This window comes from Thalia democratica, chromosome 5, assembly GCF_965202585.1.
Source record: "Thalia democratica chromosome 5, ktThaDemo2.hap1.1, whole genome shotgun sequence".
Classification (NCBI taxonomy): domain Eukaryota; kingdom Metazoa; phylum Chordata; class Thaliacea; order Salpida; family Salpidae; genus Thalia; species Thalia democratica.
Window position 1 is genome coordinate 41,608,794 of NC_139169.1, and position 18,321 is coordinate 41,627,114.

Sequence of the window (18,321 nt, forward strand, 5' to 3'; positions counted from 1 at the left end):
AAAGCACTTATTGTACTACAAGCTTAAGCGTTAAAACTAAAGTCTTATTAACACTTATGTAAGAAAGTAGTTGCTGTATAACAATTCTTTTGATTAACTATATGTTTTTTATTAAACTTTTAAAAAATAACGCTTCGTTTAAAAATCAGCTTGATTTAATTTTGAAAAAAAAAACATCATTTTTTTGCTTCCAAAAAAAGTTTTTTTAACAAAGTTATTTCAATTACAAACCTAAGGTAGTTATAGGCTTTCTGCTAAAAACATTGGAGTAGTTTTTTTCTCAACCTTTAGAAAAATAAGGGTTACACTCTTATATTTTTGAAATAAATAAGATAAATAAAGGAGATTTCTGTTTTTGATAATTCATGTATGATTTTGGAATACAACTTATAAATTTTCTCACAGTATACACACAACTTTTTTATATAAGCATTTAGAATAAGATTAGAAAGGTTGTAAAACAGAAGGCTAAAAATTATCACATACCTATTAAAGCTCGCATTGCTTACAACGAACCGTTAACAACTAGAGGTGAATTATCTTTATAACAAATTTTTAATAGGAGTTTACGCTTGCGAAAAATACAAAGTATAATAAGTGCATTTAAGCTTTGTAAAGGTAATAAAAATATTTTCTTTTTTACTTATTAAGTCATAAAAAAATCTATAAACCTTTTTAGTTTAAATTTTTATTATCTTCTTGTGAGTATTGTTTTATAAAAACAGCAACGAAACAGGTTCAGCAATCATACGGTTTAACTGATAAATCATACAAAGATAAATCATATAAATGGCATTTATCATCAACAGATAACCTCTACTTTTCTGAAGCTCTAGGAACAACTTAACCAACTAAAACGAAAAAGATTTAAAAAGCATGACAGTTTAGTGAACAAATTAAGCTTATTTTAGGAAAAAAATCTAAAGTGAACCAGCTAAAGTTTTCGTTTGAACGTAATAGTTCTCAAAAAAGAATTTTTATTAAACTGCCTAATAGCAAATAATACGACTATAACCCTGCAAAGAAAATAATGACTCATTTCTTACTTTAGAACACATTAAGTAAATAGCGTATAGCTTTATTTGAAAGTTCAAATTTGTTGTTTTGTTAAAAATAATTGTTTAATTTTGTTAACTCTATTCTGAGAATGTACAGACATAGATGCTTTAATAAGCAGCAAAAAAAGCTAAAAATTCATTATGATATTTCAATATAATAAATAATTTTACATCACAGCATTTATTTATATTTTGAAAGATACAATTTTATTTAAAAACTTTAATTTAAACTTATTTTTAAGTACGTAAAACTTTTGATAAAAGACAAGCTTTTGACATATTTCAATTCCTAGAAATACAAACAAGTAGAGTTAAAAACTATTTTGAAACAGTAAATGACAATGCTCTATTGTAGTGTATCTGTCAATAAAACTTTTGTTACATCTCAGTAATAAAAATCATAAGTATTGTTGTCTCCAAATTTTCTTAAAAGTTACTAAAAAAATGTGTATAAAAAACATTTAGCTGAATTTATTTATTTCGTTTCATTAAAATGTAAAAAAAAACATTTTGAATTATTTACTACCAAATTATATACTTAAAACACAAATCATCTTATAAAACTATACTTTTACAAAGTATTCCAAAGAATATAACATTAATCAATACACTTAAAAACTTAACAAAATAAAATTTCAAGATAGCATTTAATCTGTCTTTCACTTTCATATTTATTATAATGTACACTGTGCAGTACATGTCGACTAAATTAAAAAAAATATTTAAACGTACTTATAATACATCAAAATGGTTTTAATGTTCTACAAAACAATTTTGCAATTACGTATTCTTCTTTCGTAATTGCTTATTTGATTCAAAAATTTGCTAGAAAAAAAATATTGATATATATTTAAAAATATCTTAAAACATAAGTCTTTCAACACGACAGGGTTGCCACTCGTTTTTTTTTTAATTTTTGCCAGGTTTCTTCCAGGTTTTTAAAAGTACACATTTGTGGGTCTATTTTTAGTTTAAGTTAAGTTTAAGGTAAGAAAATGTATTAAATATTATAAAAACATTGAAAAGATACTGTAAAGCTACTTTTTATGTTTTTAATAAAAAAAATTTTTGATGATGACAAAATTTTTTTATTTATATGATAGATTTATTGAGTCAAATCGAAATTTTACTACTGAAAATGTGAAAATGGTTAAAAATCCAGGTTTTTTCAAGTTTTTTAAGTGATTTTTGTTCAAAATTCCAGGTTTTTTTCAAAATTTCTCAAATTCCAGGTTTTTCCATGTTTTTTTTTTGCCTAAATTATCAAATTCCAGGTTTTTCTAGGATTCCAGGTAAAGTGGCAACCCTAATTTGTAGAAACAAACTTATTTAGGCTATTTTTGTAATTAGTTATGTTCACACAGACTTCCATAAAGATTAACTTCAAAGTCTAACTAGTATAAAAACCAGATACTTTAATTATTGTAATAATATAAGATCTTCTACTTTGTTAAAATATTATAAATTCCAAAAAAGCTGTTTTTCAAATTAAAAGGATATTTATTTAACATAATATTCAATGATTTACCAATCAAACTTTGTTAAAACAAGTTTATACCAACTACTTACTTATTAAATAGTTTATTATGTATCATCAAGTACATTTAACTTAATTTTTTGTTTGTATTAACTTAAACAAAACCAAAGCTAAGTTCAAACATATCAAAATGAAATAAGTACTGAAAATATTGAAGTGACCTTTATACAGTTGATAAGTTAAATTATTGAACAAGATTATTAAAAGAATTGATTTCTATAAAAACATTTTTCTAAAAAAGATATAAGTGGAAAACTAAATAAAATATTTACAAAACAATATTGCAACAACAAAAGCATTTGTACCATTCAACTAAAAAAATAGTTGCAAACTCAGCTAGTTGTTTCATAACAAATTAGAACTTTAAAATAACGACACATATTTATTCAACTAATTTTATAAGCACTTGGCTGAAACTGCAAGTAATCTTCGTTTTGGTTCAAAAGAAGATTCAAGTTCGAGTGAATGTAGGACAAAAAGTCGTGAATCTGCCTCAGGAGTTTAGTTGCTTGATCACCAGAGATGCTGGTAAATGCCAACACAGATCCAATTTTGACGAAAAGCCTCAGCAGGTGGGTCACCCCGTAGATCTGTGACAGCGTCTTGGTGGCGTTTTTCTCCATCACTTCAATGTACTGTGGCTTTTCAAGCTCGTACAGCAGCTGTGAGCCGAGCATCTCATTGAAGTAGCTCTGGATTGCTTTGGAAAACTCCTTCAGAACTTTGTCGTTTCTCGGGTTTTCAGTGACCTTTTTTGTTTTGTATGTGTCCAAGATGTGTGCAATGGTCACATTAGCAGGAACTTTGTAAAAGCGACGCTGCCTGGTAACCAGGTCCCAGTCCTCCACCAAAATGGTGCTCAGCGATTTGGGCAGGTCAATTTTGAAGGTGACTTTTGCCAAGTACTGCTTGTCCGTCTCGACTGTGTAGTTGTTTTGAGGCTCAACTGTTTTTTCAACTTTGCTTGGTTTCATCTTCTTTTTGCGCTTAACTTCATTGTAGTTGTACTGAACTTTGAGGTTTTCTTTTATTAAGTTGTTTTCAGCATTAGCAACTCTGATCTTTATTCTGTCCACCCACTGGTCCATAGACTTGGGCCTGCCAATGAAGTGGACTTTGTATTTTGCATCTTTCGAGTGGTCTGCGGGTTCAACCTCAACTATTCTTGCATCTAGTAAAAATGTTTCATTGAAACAGAGAACCTTCTCATTGACTTTGAAGTCTGCTGCCATATCTAATATTATAACTACAAAATTAAAAATAATTTACAACTTGTTACTTGCAAATTTATAAAATAATTTTGTGCATAACAAACGGTAAATTTAAAACTAACTATACAAGAGTTAGAAAATAACTAACTTAAGATTTGCATTGACAAAATTTGTTTTCAATAATTTTTTTTAATCTGACTTAAACTATGAAAAATATAAAACACGTGTTGTGTTTTAGTTAACAACTTATAAAATACAGAAATAATTGAAAAAATAGCAGCTTAAGGGCATAGGGGATCCACCTTGATTTTTACAAGTTGGTCTTATTTTAAAGAGTTTTATCTGAGCTATCAGACATTTTTAACTGCTTGAATAAATTCAAAAAAAAAATTTGAGATATGAGCGATCAAAGTTGGTGACCTTAATAGGTTCCTTATGGAAGGCGCAAATTAAGGCACAAAAAAAAAACGCAAAAAAAGACCATTTCACTAAAAATCTATCTCCTCCTTTATTTTTCAAACAATCTTCTTAAAATTTTTACAGAAACCGTATTTTTAAACTTTAAAAAGATTGAATGCAGGAATTTTTTTAATTTTGAAAAATAAAAGTTTTATTAAAAAAAAGCCACCTATTTTTTTGTTCTTTATCTAAAATTTCTATTTTTTAATATAATTAAAAACTATAAAAGGAACGTTTCCTGAAAGTTTGAGGTCTCTAGCTCAAAAAATGAAGGAGAAGATAGATTTTTAGTGATTTTTTAAATTTCCGAGAAAATTGACCCTGAAAAATTTGCGGTCCATACCCTTGTATTGGAAATTTTTTATAAAAATTACAATGTTTTAAAAGTTAAGTAAGGTTTTTTAATTCAATAAAAACTGGCTTGTAGAATGTACTTCAAGCTTTCATATAAAATCATTTGTTAATTTTAGTGAAAAAATATGTCGTACCCCCTCCCCCTATGCCCTTAAAGCTTTTTAAGCTTGCCAAATAATCTTAATTTGAAAAAATTCATTAGCTTAAACTTGTTCAAGTATAAGTTTGAGCTAATGTAATTTTTCCAAACTACTAAATTACTGAAACTTATCAAATCTTTTAACAATATATCAAATAAAATTTTATATATGATAAATAAAACGAAGGTTTATTAGAGATCATTAAGAAATAATGTATAGCAGTTTTTATAACTGAAAAAAAAACTCTAAGATTTTTTTATCATGCTAAATATAACTAGTTAATAACTTTATATGTCTTATAAATGACAAACAAAAACTATAAAACTAAATTTCTTTAAAGAATTTTAAGTTCAATGAAAAAGTACAATAGGACAAAAATATGTTTAACTTTGCTTTATAACAACAAAAATATTACAATATAAAACTTAAAATATTGTAATTGTATACTAATGAATTCTAGTTTTATGAAAAAAAACAATATTTAGTCCAAGTCTATTGTGTTTTGCATAAGTTTTACTTCGTGTGTTTCCGGAAGCACTATTTGATGTACTAGAGTTTCTGTTAAAAAAAGACTACCCTACAATAAACACATTGGTAGTAATGTGCATGGTTGCCACTGATCAAGCTGAGAAAAATTTCCTGACTTTTCCTGACTTTTTCCTGACTTTCTACCAAAATTTTCCTGACTTTTCTAAATCATACTCTTAAATTAAACTTATTCTAAAATGCATAATCTAACACTTGAAACTATATAAAGCTTTCAATATAATTTTAATACAGGTTAAAAACAACAGTTTTTTGCTAAATTCTATCAAACTTCCAGTACATCACTTAAACCATCTGTGTATGATTCATGTTTATAATAAACTGCTCTATCAGCAAAATACTTGTATTATCACCTTATAAACACAGATTGTCTGAAAAAAGTCACAAATTTTTATCATTTCCTAGCATAAATGTATCTAGATAAACAAATGACATATAAGGAGCTATTACAATTATTGTGTATATATCACAGTTTCACTATGGAAGTGTCCTTGCTACAGATCATCAATACTAAAAAGCTTACAAAATCTGCTTTTTCAAGTAGGGTACTTGTTCAATATGTTAATAGAAAATTTTTGCAGTTTTATAAAGGATATTTTACTAATTTATACCAGGTGAAGGCATTGGAAATAATTTTTTTTTTTTTTTCAAATTTTCAGGAAAATTTTGGATTTTTTTTCTGACTTTAAAGGACTTTAAATCAATTTTTACCATTTGAAGACTTTGGAAAACAAGGAATTTTGTAAATTTAAACTGACAAAATCTGATTTTTTTGTTTAATTTTATAAAATTTCCTGACTTTTCCTGACTTTTTTTCAAAACCCCCATTTTTACCTGACTTTTCCTGACTTTAGTCATTTTTTTTACTTTTTCCTGACTTTTCCTGATTTCCTGACCGAGTGGCAACCCTGAATGTGTAATGTCATTTTCAAAGAAGCAGAAAATTTGTTTTTAAAGTGAAACTAATTTGCCTAAATATAAAAGTTTAGCTTTTCAATACTAATGATCTTTGTTGTTTGTGACAGGGTCAATGCCTGATGATATCTAAGGGTATGGGTGGGTAATTTTTCTATTTTGCAGGCCAAATTTACCAGATAAAGTCTATTGCTACCTATATAATTATTCTTTTGGGGTAGCAAAGTTTTGAAAATTGTTTACTAAGAAGAAATAAAAGTCCTTAAAACATGAATGCCACTCTTTAAGACAAAAAATTGGCCTGCTTAACCAAAAATATTACTTATTAAAGAAAATTGTTAGTCTATACCAGGATCATGATAAACCTTTTACAACATTTTCATTTAAAACGCATTAAACAAATAACATTTGTTATCCTTGAAATGGAACAAGAACCATACAAAAAATAAAAAAGTAAATAAATACTCTGAATTCTATTGCATTTAGTGAAAGTCAAATAAGAAACAAAACTGTTTAAGGCTAAAAGTAAGAATTAAGGAAAAGCTTGCTGGTTTGGGTGACACAGGCATCAAGAAAGAATTAGCACCCAGATTACTTTGTAAACTTCATCTTTGATAAAATACTTTTCCTTGTTGAAAGCCAATAAAAAATCGAAAAAATTACTAATTTTGATAGCAAAATCTTCATTTGTTAATAACTATTAGAAACAATTATTAAGGTTAGAAATGATTGGATTAGAAATAAATGGGTTAGATATGATTGGGTTATAAATTATTAGGTTAAAAATGATTGGATTAGATATAATCAGTGTAGAAATGATTGGGTTAGATATGATCGGGTTAGAAATGATTAGCTCCCTTATTCAATACAATTTTAAGCACAGTATAATTATCATTAACAGTAATATCTTTTTGACAATAGTAACTTCTTACTGACTGCTTAAGTCCTTAACTAATTAAGCTTCCGCCTGAAAAAAAAACATTGGTAAGGTGTTTTAAAGACTTTTATATAGGTAAGCAACACACTTGAGTTAAACTGGACTTGAAAAATATTTAAATTAAATTAAATGTGCAACTAGCAAATTAACTAACAACAACAAATGAAATCGAATCAATGATCATGAAAATAGAAAATTAGCAAAGAGCAATTCATTTTGAACTACAGCTAATGATTAAAAACTTTATTTTCTTTTTATGAAACCTATGTACTGTTTTTTTCAAAATTAATATTTTAGCAATAATATATTTAAAAGCTCTTCAAGTGGGCTCTGTGGAAGATGATTTGGTTAATCTAACTATATATATAATTTCTTAGAAAAATGTGATTCTAAAAATTCCAGAGCATACGTTTCATAAAGACAAAAGCTGTAGAAAGTGATTAAGTTTAAATAATAACCTTATTTTAGATATATATGTATATTTATTTATTTAATACTTATATATATAAATATACATATATATATATTATACCTTATATTCTACATAAAAATGTAGAAAATAAAGCGATTATTTTAACTTAATCATTTTCTACAGTGCCCACTTAAAGGGCTTTTAAATAATTTATTAGAAAAATGCAATTTTCGAAATTCCAGAATGTATGTTTCATAAAGACAAAAAATTATTGTCTTTAATCTTCAGCTGGTCCAATTTAAAATAAAAAAAGCACTTTGGTAAACAGAGATTCAAAAGTTATACAAAATAACAAAAAACAATATGAATCGTCTTAAAATACTATAAATATAGTATATAATAAAGTATTTTATAGTCACTTAACTGTAGTTTTTGTGAATTTTAGTTGTTTGTCTAGTTCAGGGATTGGTAAACTGCGGCCCGCGGGCCAAATGCGGCTCTCAATGCATGCAAATTTTCTTAAAACTGTATTCAGTGTAATTTATGGACTCATTTCAAATGTTCATAAGTAATAATATATATAATATATAAGGTTATTAACTCCAAAGATTCTATAGATTTAAAATTAAACGTTTGTAAGAGAAACTTGAGGAAATAATTGAAAAAACATTCCTACAAGAAAGCTGTCAAACTCCAAATAAAAGTTACAGTCTAAAGCCTGGATAACCAAAGGTATACTGAAATTTATTAGGTATAAAAACAGGTTGTATAAAATGCTGTGCAAAATTTACAGAAACAAATTAACTAAAATTTAAACAATTAAAAAGAAAAATTATTTTGAAAAAAGATTACAAAACTGTAATAAAAGTTCAGCAGACATTTGGAAGGTTATCAATAAATTACTAACAGACAGAAGAACATGGTTGCCACTGATCAAGCTGAGAAAAATTTCCTGACTTTTCCTGACTTTTTCCTGACTTTTTAGCAAAATTTTCCTGACTTTTCTAAATCAAACTCTTAAATTAAAATTATTCTAAAATACATAATCTAACACTTGAAACTATATAAATTTTCGATCTAATTTTAATACAGGTTAAAAACAACAGCTTTTTGCTGAATTCTATCATCAAACTTCCATTACATCACTTAAACCATCTGTGTATGATTGATGTTTGTAAAAAACAGCTCTATCAGCAAAATACTTGTATTATTACCTTATAAACACAGCTTGTCTGAAAAAAGACACAATTTTTTAGCATTTCCTATCATAAATGTATCTAGATAAACAAACGAAATATAAGGAACTTTAACAATTAAAACCTTAAATTAATAACGAACTTTTACAACTAAAACCTTAAAACAGTAACAAATCTTTACAGTTGAAACCTTAAAACAATAAAGAGCACATTTTTTTAGAATTTCCTAGCATAAATGTATCTAAATAAACGAAACAACATATAAGGAACTTTTACAATTAAAACTATAAATCAATAAGAAATTTTCACAACTAAAATCTTAAAACAATAACGAACTTTTACAATTTAAACATTAAAACAATAAAGAACTTTATCAAATACTGTTTTTTTAAATGTATGTACTAAAAAAATTTTTCTCTGTTTTTTATTAGCTCTTCAACCTGTTCATCTAATGAAGATATGGTTTCCTTTATCTGAACTGCATTCAGCTTCATTTTCTTGGCAGTTAAAATCATTTGCCTCATTTTATTTAAATTGCTCTCATCTGCTGCCCCTACACTTGTTGAAGAGAATCTTTTCTCTAAATCAAGCCACAACTTGTTGGCTTCATTTTTTTTCTTTTGGCACTCATGTATTTTTACTTTCATTTATAAAATATTTCCTCTTATCAATTGGTATAAAACTCGTAACAAATAAACATACTCTTATTTACTTTAAAAATTTAAGTTACTCAACAAATAATACAAATAATAAGTAAACTTAATCTTGGCATATACCTCTTTTATAACTTATTTTATAAATTTAAACAACTTTAAAAAATATATAAAGAGGTAAAGTACACACATTAACTTGTTACATAAAATACTAAACTAACTGCTTAGTTATAAAGAACTCAATTATTTACTTAAACAATGAACACTTTGATTCTAAAATTATGCTAGATAAACTTTGGTGTATATATCAGTTTCACTATGGAAGTGTCCTTGCTACAGATCATCAATAATAAAAAGCTTACAAAATCTGCTTGTTCAAGAAGTGTACTTGTTCAATATATTAATAGAAAATTTTTGCAGTTTTGTAAAGGATGTTTTACTAATTTATATCAGATGAAGCCATTGAAAATAAAATTAAATACTTTCGTAAATTTCTAGGAAAATTTTGGACTTTTTTTCAGACTTAAAGGACTTTTAATTAATTTTTACCATTTGAAGGCTTTGGAAAACAAGGAATTTTGTAAATTTAAACAGACAAAATCTAAATCTTTTTTAATTTTATCAAATTTCCTGACTTTTCCTGACTTTTTTTCAAAACCCCCCATATTTTCCTGACTTTTCCTGACTTTTGTCATTTTTTTAAATTTTTCCTGACTTTTCCTGATTTCCTGACTTTTCCTGACCGAGTGGCAACCCTGGAAGAAAAGCTATGAATTTCCCCACAAACTTGAAACTAATGAAGAATCCTTATCTAATCTAGTTGAGATTGTAAATAACTTAAACCTTTAAAATTCAAATATTGGAAAACAAACTTGTTTAGCTTTCAAAACTCTTTTATAAATAGTCCAAGAAGCTACTATAAGAGTTTTGTCTGGTTTGAGACTCATGAAAAAGAAATATCTGATATCATTTAAATTTTAAATTCAAATAAAGCAAATGGTGCTGACAGTATCTCTGTTAAATTGCTAAAACTGATAAAATTAACTAATTATTTTGGCATTTCAAGAAGGTATATACCCTAGTTGTTTAAAATTGGCTAAAGTATTACCAATATTTAAATCAGGTTTAAAAACATTTCCAGGAAATTACAGACCAATTTCATTCCTGTCAAACCTCAATATGATCATTGAAAAGGCTATATATAGTCGTTTATATAACTTTTGTGGCAAATTTTATATACTTAATAGCTTCCAGTTTGGATTAAGGACATTCTATTACTCTAGCTTTATCAGAGTTCAGAGTTTGTGAAAAGTACACTATCTTCTTTTGATATAGGCATTTGACTGTGTAGAGAGAAAAAATTATTAGACAAGTTAGAATAATATGGAATAAGGGGGAAATGCTTAAACTTTTGGAATTGTATCTCACTGAAAGAAAACAGTTTGTAGATTTGCAGGGTATACATCAACTTGTGTAAGTATAAAAGCAGGAGTGCCACAAGGCTCCGTTTTAGGACCCTTGATGTTTCTGGTGTACATCAATATCTTACAAAATAATACAATACTAAAAGTCATAAATTTTGCTGATGATAAACTATTATATACAACATTTAAGTAAAACACTTATAAAACTAGTTATTGTAACTGAGTAATTTACTTATTAAAAATTTTAAGAAAATACTGAATATTTTTGATTTTTTGTACTTATAAGCACATAGATCTGTAGATCTTATTAGAACAGGTAATGCTCTACAGTTAATGCTTATACTCAAGCTTGTTTTTACATATATAAAAGGAAAATATGTTAGTTATAGCAGTTTTACAACTTCTCCTTTAGGCCATAGGGGGGTTAACACCTTTTTTTACTAAAATCAACTTTGACTTTTATATGAAAGCTTTTACTACAAACTACAAGCCAGTTTTTATAGAACTCAAAAATATCATTTAACTTGTGAGATATTTAATGGTTTGTAAAAATTTTCCCATACAAACGTAAGGACTGCAGATTTTTTGGTGTCAATTTTCTCAGAAATTTAATAAATCACTAAAAATCTATCTCCTCTTTCATTTTTCAAGCAATCTTCTTCCAATTTTCAGAAAATGTTCCTTATATTATAACAAAAACGTTGTTTATAAATATTATCAATTAAAAAAAATCAAAATTTTATGATAAAAATTTAAAAAATATTTTTTATTTTTTCAATATTTTTTTTTTACTTAAATTCTTTTTATTTCTATAGTAATGCTTTTTTGTTATTGTATAAAGATTAGACTGTGAGCAGAGTTGCCACTCTTTGAATCAAAAATCTTCCCTGAGTGACCAGAAACTTCCCTGAGTAACCTTAAACTTCCCTGAGTTTTTTCAAACCCTTAAATTTATTTTTATTTATTAAAAAATTACCATTTTAATTCTAAGAATATTTAAGAACTTGCCGCAAGGCTTCAAATTTTTAAATAAGCACTTAAAAATAAATAAAATAAACTTTTATGAACAAAATATTGAAACTGGACTAACTATATCTCTTTCTAGATCTAGAAAAAAATTCCCTGAGATTTTTTTTAAATCTTAAAATTTCCCTGAGATTTTTAGAAAAAACAAAAACTGCCCTGAGTTTCCCTGAATTAAAAAAAGAGAATCAAAATTCCCTGAGTTTCCCTGAGACTTTTTACAACTTTAAAATTCACTGAGTTTCCCTGAATTCCCTGAGTGTGTGGCAACCCTGTGTGAGAGTTTGAAGAAGAATGCTTGAAAAATGTAGGAGGAAATAAATTTTAAACAAAATAGTCTTTTTTTGCTGTTTTAGTTTTCCCTCTCTATAGGGATCCTATTCTGTGGCCCAACTTTGACCTGTCATATCTCAAAAAATAATTTGAATTTTTTAAAACGGTAAAAAGCAACTTGAAGCTTAGTAAAAACTCTATAAAAAAAGATCAACTTGTGAAAAACATGGCTTACCCCCCCCCTCTTATGGCCATATTATTGACTTTTTTATTGCATTATTCAAAAGATTGCTTTTGTAGAGAGGGCAACAAGAAAAATGTGAATGTACATGATAATAAAAACTGAAATCTTTGGAAGGAAATGGGTGTGGTGCCCATGGTAGACTATGGTTTTAATAGTTAATATTGGCATTAATGGATTTGGAAAGAGCACATACCTTTTTTTTTTTTTCTTTTGGAATTAATTTCTTTATTAAACTTAATTAAAAAAACAAAACTCATTTATTTTGATCTTAAAATTAAATTTATTAAAATTCTTAAAAAAAAACTTATCAAAGTTATTTACAAAATATATGGTGTGAGGCTCGATGACCAAAAGATCTTTCTCCACACCAATCCATAGACCATAGTTGTTAGTGTTCACATTTTTCTTTCTTTGTTGTCCAATATACCATAATAATAAATCTATAAAAACTGGCTTACAGTATACTTTAAGCTTTTGTATTAAGTTGTAATGTTAAACTCAGAGTTTGTTTTAATAGCATTATTAGTACCTTATGTTAATTAAGTCATCTTAAATGTTCAAAAGTATCAAATAAAAAGTTTGCAGTTATGTGCAAAAATGATTTACTCTTTTTTTGTGAAACCTGTGAGCTAAAAATGTCTGTATGCCTTAAATGTAAGTTGTTTTGTAAAAACTTGAAAAATTGTTTAACCTGTTTTATATGCTTTCAAAAATGTCATGTTGAGTGTGCTTCTGAAAATAAAATGAAACTAAGCCTATACAAACAAGGTGATTACAAGTTTTATTGTGAAATATGTAAGGATTCTGTTTTTCCCTTTCAGAATGTTAACAATTTGATTTTGATTGTTTTTATGAATCTGTTAAACCTAGTATTTCTGAATTTAAGAATAAGAGTTACTTAGATCTGTATAGTGTGAAATTTAACAAGAATAATTGTATTAGTATTGTCTTTATGAATATAAGAAGCTTGAATGCAAATCTTTATAAAATTGAGGAATTTTTGAGTGTAACTGAGGGGTTGCCTGATGTGATTTGTGTGTGTGAAACATGGCTAATAAATCTGAGACCTTTTGTAGGTAAGTTGTATGGATATGATTTTGTAAATAAATTGTCTAATAGTAATCAATCTGATAGTGTTGCATTTTTTGTTAGAGCTTGCCACTCTTATGAGATTGTAGAAGGTGTGTCTTTTGAGCAGTGTGATGTAGATGATTTGTGGATCTCTATTAAACTTGAAAACAATAAATCTTTTGTAGTTGTTAATGTATATAGACATCCAAGCACTACATTTGATAGTTATAAAGAAAATTTCCTTAAAGTTTTAGACCTATTAAATGAAAAGAATAAATATTTTATAATTGGTGGTGATATAAATATAAACTTGTTTAATAGAGATCAGCGTACTTTTGACTACTTGGATTGTATTTCTAGTGCTGGTGCTTTGCAATTTGTTGATTTGCCAACTAGGCATTCTGCTGATTATTTGTCTAGTTCTTTGATCGATCATGTTTATTCTAGTTTTGATTGTGAAAAGCTAAATGTTAATGTTGTGGATTGTGATATATCTGATCATATGCCTGTTATCTGTGAAATTGAATGCAAAAAGTCCAAAAATGAGTATTGTGATCTGAGGTCCTTTCAGGACTTCAGTAAGTTTGAAGTTGGAGCTTTTCTGAATGACTTGAGTGTGAAATTGAGAGGCATGAACTTGTGTGCTGAAAATTGTGAAGATGTTAATAAATGTTGGGATGAGTTTGAGAGTATTTTTAGTGGGACGGTATTTGATCATGCTCCAGTCAAAATTTTAAGTAAAAAAGAACAAAAACTAAAAGCTAAACCGTGGATAACAAAAGGTATAATAATCTCAATTAACTTTAAAAACTTAATGTTTAAATTTGCCATTAAAGATAAAACAAAAAAAAATTCTGTTTGTTTTAAATAATATCAAAATATACTAAACAGAGTAATAGAATGTTCTAAGTGACTTTATTATAAACAACTAGTTAAAAAGAATAAACAAAATAGTAAAAAATTATGAAAAATTGTGAATAATATCGTTTCCACTAAATCTACATCTAGTTGTAAAATAAAAGGTGTGCTTGAAGAGTGTGGTGAAATTGTGAATGACCCAAAATGTGTAGGCAATCTAATGAATAAAAATTTTGTAAATATTGCTGACAATTTGTTAAAAAAGAGAAAAGATGTTGTTGATGTAAAGAATGATGAGTATTTGTCTGGTTCAGTTGAAAATGATTATGTCTTTAATGAAATTTCTGATAGTGAGATTCTGAATTATATTAAAACTTTAAATCCAAACAAAAGTGTGTGTTCTGATGTCCCTAATACTCGTTTTGTGAAGCTCAGTGCAAAAATAATTTCTCCTTATCTTTCTAAATTGAATAATAAATGTGTTGAGTATGGTGTGTTTCCTGAGTCGCTTAAATTTGCCGAGGTAATCCCTATTTATAAATCTGGTAAAAAAAAAACATTAATAACTACAGACCTATTTCTCTTTTATCCCCATTTTCGAAAATTTTTGAGTTTTTAGTGTGTGAGAGATTGAAAAAATTCTTTTTGTTGAATGAGGTGCTACATGAAAAACAGTATGGGTTTAGAGAGAATAGTACGACTGAACTAGCTGTGAATCAGATTGTTGATGAGTTAATTGAGGCTGGTGAGAGAAAATTAATAAATTGCTCTGTATTTTTGGATTTGGCTAAAGCATTTAACACGGTTAATCATAAAATTCTAAGATCTAAACTTAAAAATTATAATATAAAAGGTTCAATGTTAAATTTACTTAAAGATTATTTAAAAGATAGAAGTCAATCAATGGTCATAAATAATGTGGTGTCTGAGCGTGAAATTGTGAATGTTGGAATACCACAAGGTTCTTGTTTGGGTCCTTTGTTGTTTCTTGTGTATATTAATGATATTATTTCCTCTACTGAGATAAATATGAGATTGTTTGCGGATGATGCCTGCTTGAGCTACCAACATAGTGATACTAAGTATTTAAATGAAATTATTAATAAGGAGTTGGTTAAAGTTGATAAATGGTTGCATGCTAATAAACTTTTTATTAGTTATTCAAAAACTAAATTTTTGCTTTTTAATAAAACTTCAAAAAATTGTGAATTTAGTGTCAAGGTTAATGGTTTTCTTATTGAGCAGAGTGATAGTATAAAATACTTAGGTGTGGTTTTGAATGATAAGCTGAATTGGAAGAAACATTTGAGTTCTCTGAAATCGAAATTGTCTAGGAGTTGTTATGTTTTGTCAAAATTGAGATATTATTTGGACAAATTTACACTTAAAATGGTATATTATAGTTTGTTTTATTCGCATATCCAATATTGTATATCTGTTTGGGGTAGTGCTGCTGACTGTTACTTAAAACCAATTGTTTGTATGCAAAAAAGAGTGATCAGGTATGTTTGTCGTGTGCCTGCCTTGACAACAACAAACCCTTTATTTAAAAAAAACTGGTGTGCTAAAATTAAAGGATGTGTATAAATTGCAAATTTGTAAGTTGATGCGTAATACTATAAAAGGGTTTGATGTAGAACACAATAGATTTACACTTGCTAGCTCTGTTCACACACACAACACAAGATTTTCAAAGAAAATGAATTCTGTAACTGAAAGACCTAGAACGAGACTTGGCCTAAACTGCTTTAGGTATTTGGGTCCCAAGTTTTGGTCTAGTGTCCCTGAAACTTTTAAAAACTTAAAGAAAGATCCTTTTAAATTTAGATATAAAAACTTTTTGTTGAACAACTACATGGAGTAGATCTAGAGTGCTTCTACATGTATGTTTTGTTTGAGTTGAAATTTGGTTTATGTTATTTGGGCATCAGATTGTGATGTGTAGGTCTTTACTTTATAATTGTCCTGGTAATGAAAGAGTGATTGTTATAAATTATTGTAATAAATTTTTTTATTGTTGAATTATTTTACTTGTTTTTATTTTGTTATTGCATTAGATTTAAGATAGTTTTTTATGTTTTTTATTAGTAATTAGACGTATAAGTATAAATTTGATACAAAATTTTTATTTTTTTTTTATTTATTTATTTTTTTTTTTTTTTTAATTTTATTTAATATTTTATTTATTTTATTTTAACTTATTTTATTTGTTTATTTTTTATTTTATTTTTATTATTATTTTTTGAGTTTTTTACAAACTTAATACTTACAAATTTTAAAAACTCTTATTATTTATTGACTTTATTGTTGATATATATGTATATATTATTATCCATACAAGTAGTTTTTTTTTTCATACTACAGTATTTCTTTATTCTAGTCAGTTTTTTATGTTTTTAGAACTAAATACTTTTAATATTTGTTTATTTGAGTTTGCAACAGCTGATTGTGAGTTCACACTGGTGGCAGTGATCACATGATTGGATTGTTGGTGTGTTTTTTGTTGTAGCTTTGGCAAATACTTACTTGGGGATTTGAGCTTCATGATTTTCCCACACTTTGTGGTTTTTAGTGTTGAGATTTTAACCTTGTGAGTGTTTGCTAAATGACATGTCACCAAAGGTTTTTTTCAATAAAGGGTTAGGATTAGTTTTTATTTCAGTTAGTTATTTTTTTTTTTCTTTTATTATTACATAGACATTTTTATTTTTAGTTAAAGGGTAATTTTTTTTTCTTAGTAAATTTAAAGATAGGGCAGGTGGAATAACATGTGATGAGCTCAAACTCACTTGTTTGACCTACAGAAAACGTTTATCGTTGCAGAGGGGAGAGTGAATATTTTCTGATGTTTTTCTACCTTTAAAAAAAAAAAAAAAAAAGTTAAGAGTAAATTTTTATTTTTTATAAAATTAAACCCCTTGAACAGCTTAAAACCATAGTCAAAACATAATTTTAAAAATTAATCTTAAACTTCTTAGAAAACTTATAAATAGTTCTAGGCTTAAAATGTACAAGTTTCTTAGTACAATTGGTTTTTAAGTTACAATTTAGACATTGATGTTTAAAAATTATTAAAATATTGGTGGGATACTAAAATCTCCCATAACACAAACTAACTTAATTATAAACCAAAGGCTCAAAAACATAAACATTTTTATAAACAATTTTTATTCAAAATAACTAACTGATTTAATAATTGAACAATATAATATCAACTAAAGTTTTAGAGTATTTATTAAAAATTACAATAAATTTAATTTAGTGTAAAGCTTTGTTCAGTTATTTTGTTCTGAAATGTTTTAACTCTTTTAAGGTAAAGATATAGTTGTAAAACTTATAATCAATTCCTCGGCTTTAAAATAAATATTGCCTGTTTTCTTTGTTCTACAACTAAAAATTGATGAAAAAAGATTTATACTAGATTAAAAGTGCTAGTATGTCGAAAAACTAAAAAATTAAACTTAGTGTTTGAAATTCAGATTAATATAATTTATTTAACTATTTTTTTAAGCATGGTTTTATAATCATATGACCTATTTCAATAAATAGAACTAGTTATACTTTGATACTGACTTTAATTCCTACCTAGATAGACATTTTTTAGGACGGTTATCTATCAAGTAATTCTATATAGACGTAAAACGATTTTTGCGAAGTTTATTTTAATTTTATCTTTTTATACGTTTTACAAACTGATTATAAGTTATTTAAAAACATATAAACTAACACAACGTTTAAAAACACAATATCAAATAATTTTAAAATTTAAAACAAAAATTATTTTACAGTAAAATCTTAATTATTTGAAAATTTTTACTAGTCATTTAATAAGAAATTTAAATATATTTATCCTGGACAAGATGTTTAACTCGGATTAAATAATGTACGACTCCATAACCTAAATGTTTTTTTTATAAACTCTGTCCTTAGAGTTATCTTTTTAAGTGTGTTTTTTTTGTCGTGCAATAAACTATTTAAGTTCTTGCCTAATTGTATGATTTTTGGTTATT

General features: G+C 26.6%; 1 protein-coding gene across 1 annotated transcript; it reads right to left on the reverse strand.

Moving 5' to 3' along the window:
- Positions 1 to 1,587: 1,587 nt before the first annotated feature.
- On the reverse strand, positions 1,588 to 14,894 carry LOC145835775 (mortality factor 4-like protein 1). The gene is made up of 2 exons (XM_082943490.1): positions 14,886 to 14,894; positions 1,588 to 3,829 (listed from the first exon to the last, which is right to left on the reverse strand). The coding sequence occupies exon 2, from the start codon at positions 3,825 to 3,827 to the stop codon at positions 2,982 to 2,984; it is 846 nt and encodes a 281-aa protein (XP_082799616.1). The 5' UTR covers positions 3,828 to 3,829; positions 14,886 to 14,894; the 3' UTR covers positions 1,588 to 2,981.
- Positions 14,895 to 18,321: the final 3,427 nt, after the last annotated feature.